The sequence below is a fragment of the Marmota marmota genome, unplaced genomic scaffold, assembly GCF_001458135.2.
Source record: "Marmota marmota marmota unplaced genomic scaffold, marMar, whole genome shotgun sequence".
Classification (NCBI taxonomy): Eukaryota; Metazoa; Chordata; class Mammalia; order Rodentia; family Sciuridae; genus Marmota; species Marmota marmota.
The window spans coordinates 1,002,656-1,007,994 of NW_025999914.1; the positions used below are offsets into that span (position 1 = coordinate 1,002,656).

The 5,339-nt window shown below is 37.7% G+C and overlaps 1 protein-coding gene across 4 annotated transcripts in view; it reads left to right on the forward strand.

The window, feature by feature from the left end:
* Positions 1–3,683, forward strand: part of LOC107160489 (zinc finger protein 383-like) — a 13,084-nt gene extending 9,401 nt beyond the window's left edge. For 2 of the 4 annotated variants that reach the window (XM_048799942.1, XM_048799943.1), the window contains exon 7: positions 29–3,680. In XM_048799942.1, the coding sequence (XP_048655899.1) occupies positions 29–1,581 (1,553 nt within the window). In that variant the 3' untranslated portion in view covers positions 1,582–3,680. Of the gene's footprint in view, positions 1–28 lie in introns of all 4 variants that reach the window. The other 2 variants (XM_048799944.1, XM_048799945.1) reach the window with 2 other exon arrangements.
* Positions 3,684–5,339: the final 1,656 nt, after the last annotated feature.

Below are 5,339 nucleotides of genomic sequence, written 5' to 3' on the forward strand. Positions count from 1 at the left end.
CCCCCGCCCTTTCCTTTCTTTTTTAAAGATCCAGGTGTTAGAACCAATATTGGGGATGAAAAATCAACTGAAAAACTTGAAAAACTAATGTTTGAAAATAAGGAGGCACACTGGGTCATGAAAAGTACCCAGAAGAATCAGTGTGGAAAATCCATAGGAGAAACACTGAAAAATAAGAATGAAAATTCTAGGAAGGTGAATGACAAAGCTAAGAAAATTATGATGGATGTGTCAGAACTAAAAGGTAAAGATCTAAAGGAAAGTTTGACTGAAAACTTGGACTATGTCATATGTAAGAGAGTTCCTAATGGGTGTAGTTTCTGTGAATGTAGCACAGGTTGTGAAAATACCTGTTGGCAGTCAGACCTTATTCTTCATGAGGAAATGCATGTCAAAGAGAAAGCTTGTGAATGTGATGAATGTGGAAAAGGTTTCAGGGTGTCCTCAGCTCTTACCTTACATAAAAGAATCCACAGTGGTGAGAAGCCTTACACATGTGATGACTGTGGGAAAGCCTTCAGCCAGAGCTCTGCCCTAACCCAACATAAAAGAATCCACAGTGGGGAGAGACCATATATGTGTGACCAGTGCCACAAAGCCTTCAATGGGAGCTCAGATCTTATTAAACACAAGAGAATTCACACTGGAGAGAAACCTTATGAATGTGGGGACTGTGGGAAGTCCTTTAGGAATATCTCGGCCCTCACTGAACATCACCGAATCCATACTGGAGAGAAACCTTTCGAATGTAATGAATGCTGGAAGGCCTTCAGTAGCAGGTCAGCACTTTCTCAGCATAAAGGGATTCACAATGGAGGGAAGCCCTATGAATGCAGTGACTGTGGAAAAACCTTCAAGACAAGGAATTGTCTTACCATGCATCAGAAAATTCACACTGGGGAGAAGCCTTATGAATGTAGTGAATGTGGCAAGGCCTTCCAGTTTAGGCACTGCCTTACCATGCATCAGAGGATCCACACTGGAGAGAAACCCTATGAATGTACAGAGTGTGGGAAGGCCTTTAGTGGTAGTTCAGACCTTACCAAACACAAGAGAATCCACACTGGAGAAAAGCCTTACCAGTGTGCTGAGTGTGGGAAGGCTTTCAGTTGCAGCTCTGACCTTACCAAACATAAAATAATTCACACTGGGGAGAAACCATATAGTTGTAATCAGTGTGGAAAGGCCTTTGGTGGGAAGTCAGACCTTACCAAACATAAACGAATCCACACTGGGGAGAAGCCTTATGAGTGTCAAGAGTGTGGAAAAGCCTTCAGTTATAGCTCAGGCCTTAGACACCACAAGAAAGTCCATAATGGAGAGAAACCCTTTGAATGTAATGAGTGTGGGAAGACCTTTCATCAAAGCTCAGAACTCAATGTACACAAAAGACTCCACACGGGAGAAAAACCATATAAATGTGAAAAGTGTGGGAAAACTTTCAGGGTGAGCTCAGATCTCAATGGGCATAAAATAAGAAAGCATACTAAGGAGAAATCCCCTGAGTTTGCAGATGAAAAATCATTGAGTCCAATATGCTTTCCTCAACCTTATGCACATCTATCTCCTTGCAGCAGTTGATACCAAGGAGACCTTACTTTTTGGAGATATAACCCTGATTAATATTGTATCTTGCCTATTGTTATTCTCATTGCTCTTACCTTACCCTACTTTTCCCCCATAGCTTTTAATAACTAATAATATATTTTATTTATGCTATTTATTTGTATGTATATTATCTTACTACTTTGATAGAGTATAAACTCCACGCAGGCAGGAAACCTTATCTTTTGTTAACTGATGTATTATTATTCTAAGCCACTAGAATCTTGGCTGATAAATGGCAGGAGGTTGTGGGGGTGAAGTGGAGTGGGGGAGGAGGAAAGAAACTCAATAAATAGTTTTCAATGAAATTAATTCCTTGGTTTCCATGATATGCTGTTTCTTGGTTCCCCTTTTGTGTTTCCAGCTGTTTTTCCCCTTTGTCTTTGTTGACTACTATTGGTCCCCTCATCCATAAAATGTGGCTGTATATCATTATGCTCTGTTATTTAAGAAAAGAGTCTTCATTGTCTGCATTGCCTAGTTGCCTGTATATTCTCCTAACCTTCACAACAATCTTGTTTGACAAAATATTACTCTGTTCTCACCTTTATGTCTATAATGTGTTTAATGTAAATAAACTATACACATGCTATTTCTGTATTAGATTGGGCATTTCAAGGCATTATCATGGAAGGGAAAAAATAAATGTGTTTATGCCATTCTCTTATCTGAAGGTCAAGAAAGAAAGAGGTTCTTTTATCTCAAGAATGTGAGCAAAAAATATCAATACTGTATTTAAAATCTATACTAAATCCATTTTTTAAAAAAACATGTAGGTAGTTCCCTGTGTGTACTATTGCATCCTTATAGTATGGACTCTAGACACACTTTACAGAGCAGTCAACAATATTCTTTAGAAATGCAGATTAGGTAATGTACTTAAAATTCTCCAGTGGCTTCTTGTCACTTTTTCCTCCTTTTTAAATGGAACATTTTGTCGCATTTGCTAATTTCTTCCTGAACCATTTTAAAATAAGTTTAAGATATACCACCTATCCCCAAACACTTCAGTATGTCTCTCCTGAGAATAAGCATATTTTTTCATAATTGTAATGTCACTTTTATTCCTAAAAAATGATTTATAATTCTTATTGAATTATAAATTACAACAAATATCTTACCTATATTCAAATTTCCTTGTTGTCCTTAAAAGTCTTTTAAGCTGTTTTTTCCCCCCATCAGAATTCAATTAGGGTATACACTTTGCAACCACTACATTTTTTTTTTTTAGTTTATTTTGATCTAGAATCATGCTGTCTATTACTGTAGTCAATAGCCACATGTCTGCTGAGCACAAATAGAATCATGCTGTCTATTACTGTAGTCAGTAGCCACATGTCTGCTGAGCACAAGTGAAAATGGCTAGTCTGAATTAAAATGCGTGACAAGTGTAAAATACATAATCAGTTTTGATTTCATGTAGAAAATAAAATTCTTAATTTTAATGTTGATTAATGCTGATATAATAATTTGGATATATGGGTTGAATAAAATATAATTAAAATCAATTTCAGCAATTTTTACTTTTGGCACTAGAAAACTTAAAATACATATGTAGCTTATAGTTGTTGCTTACATGGTATTTCTATGGGATATTGTGAATCTAGAACAATGGACTCACTTTCTCTTTTATGACATTAACTTTTTGAAGAATTTAGGCAAGTTATCTTGTTAGAACATCCCATATTCTGAATTCTCACTCTTAGAATAAAAATCATGATCTATAAAGTAAAAGGTGCTGCCTGCATTGTTGTTTCTTTTCCTTGCTGCTTTTATTATAGGGAAACTTGCCTGCAAGCAAAGCAAAAGGTACAGAGGCAAAGCAAAGCTCCTTGCCTGAGCTACTAGCTTTATTTATATTCATAGGTTATCTTAGGTCATTGGTATGGTTAGTATATATTGTTCATTGTATCACTAGGCAGGTTACAGAGTTAGCAACATTATGCAGCTTATTCCTCAATTACATACTAAGTTGCAATGTGCAAGGTTAGGAGCTCTTAAGAAAGTTCATCATTGGGGCTGGGATTGTGGCTCAGCAGTAGAGTGTTCCCCTAGCACCGGCGGGACCTGGGTTCGATCCTCAGCATCACATAAAGATAAAGACAGTGTGTTGTGTCCATCTACACCTAAAAAATAAATATTTTTTTAAAAGAAAGTTCATTGTATAAAGTTATGCTGGGAGCCATTAGCCAAGTAGGTATGACAATTTCCTTGCCAGCGTACCCCATGTTGCAGTGACATTGAATGTAGGTGACCTTGCTCAAGGACCAAGACGGATTAGGGTGTTCCCGGTTTAAGATAATCGTGTTTAGGGCGTTCCCAGTTTAGGTTCCAGGTTTAAGGTTTAAGATTATTCCTGCTGGGAATAGGGCGTATCCTGCTGCCTGAGTTCCCCTTGAGTTCTCACGGGATTCAGAGTATATTTTGGGAGACAGAAGCCCAGTGGAGGTGGATTTGGGCAGAGAACGTGGATTTCCCCAGAACGTGTTTGTAGACGGCTGGTGTGAGTTCGGGAATAAAGAGTTGCTGTTTGAATCTACAAGCTGTGTGGTGGCTCGTGATTTTGTGCCCAGCCAGACTGCGGCAAAGTTACTGTTAGTGGATAGGTTTAGGTGCAGTGAAACATTGTGGTTGTCTAATAAGAGAGCTGAGTGTCTAGTGTCAGGGCTGATAAGACTCTAGTGTAAAGCCTCTTCATGGAGGGCATTACCATAGAGGTTAGGCATTGCACATGTATTAGTTATCTTACTAGTTCCTGGGAGAAACTGCAGAATATTCCAAGTATGGAAAACAAAATGCTTGTTATCCCTTGGATTTTGCTCACCAGAGGAAATTCACTGTCTTATACATTGAATCCTTACACTTGCCTATGATTTTTCACATAATCCACACTAACTTTTTTGCTGTTCAGCAAACAAAACACATTACCATTTTTACAATTTCCTAAGAATTTTTCTCCTCATGATTTTTACAAGACTAGTTCCCTTAGGTCTCTGCTCACATATGATACTTAGAGACACTATCCTGGCCATCTATAAATTAGCACTTTTCATCATTCTCCTTACCTTTCTTTATCTTTCTTAGTAACATTTATGACTACCTACATTTTATTGTATATTTGCTTATTGCCTAAGTTATGGATTTAATTATATCTGCCCCCAACTTATACATTGAAGTTATAAAAGTCTCAGTATCTCAGAATGTTACCATGTTTGAAAAAAAGAGTAATTGCTCTTGCAGTCATGATGAGTCACTAGAGTAGGCCCCAATCCAGTATGAGTGGCATATTTGTAAGAAGGGGAGATCTGTATATAGACACAGGGAGAGCACCGGTGAAGATGATGGCAGAGTCTGGGGTAATAATACAAGTCAGGTTATTTCAGTGATTGCTAGCAAACCTCCAGGAAAGAGGATTGGACTAAAATTTCCCTCAGAGCCCCAGAAGGAACCAGTTTACTAAAACCTTTATTTCTAATTTCCAGAATTGTGAGAAAAGAAATTTCTGTTTTTTAAACTGTCCAATTTGTGGTACCTTATTACAGCAGCCCTACGACAATAATCCATACTTCTGCATAATATATATTTTCTGCTGTGTGTCTTAAAGTTGGGCAAATTTTTAATTTTTTCAGCCAAGAAAGGCTAGCTATTACTAGCACTGAACCCTTGATAAGATCTCTTTGAGAATAATAACCATTCATTTGGTGGCAGGTTAATCACTTGGGACCTTCTCTACC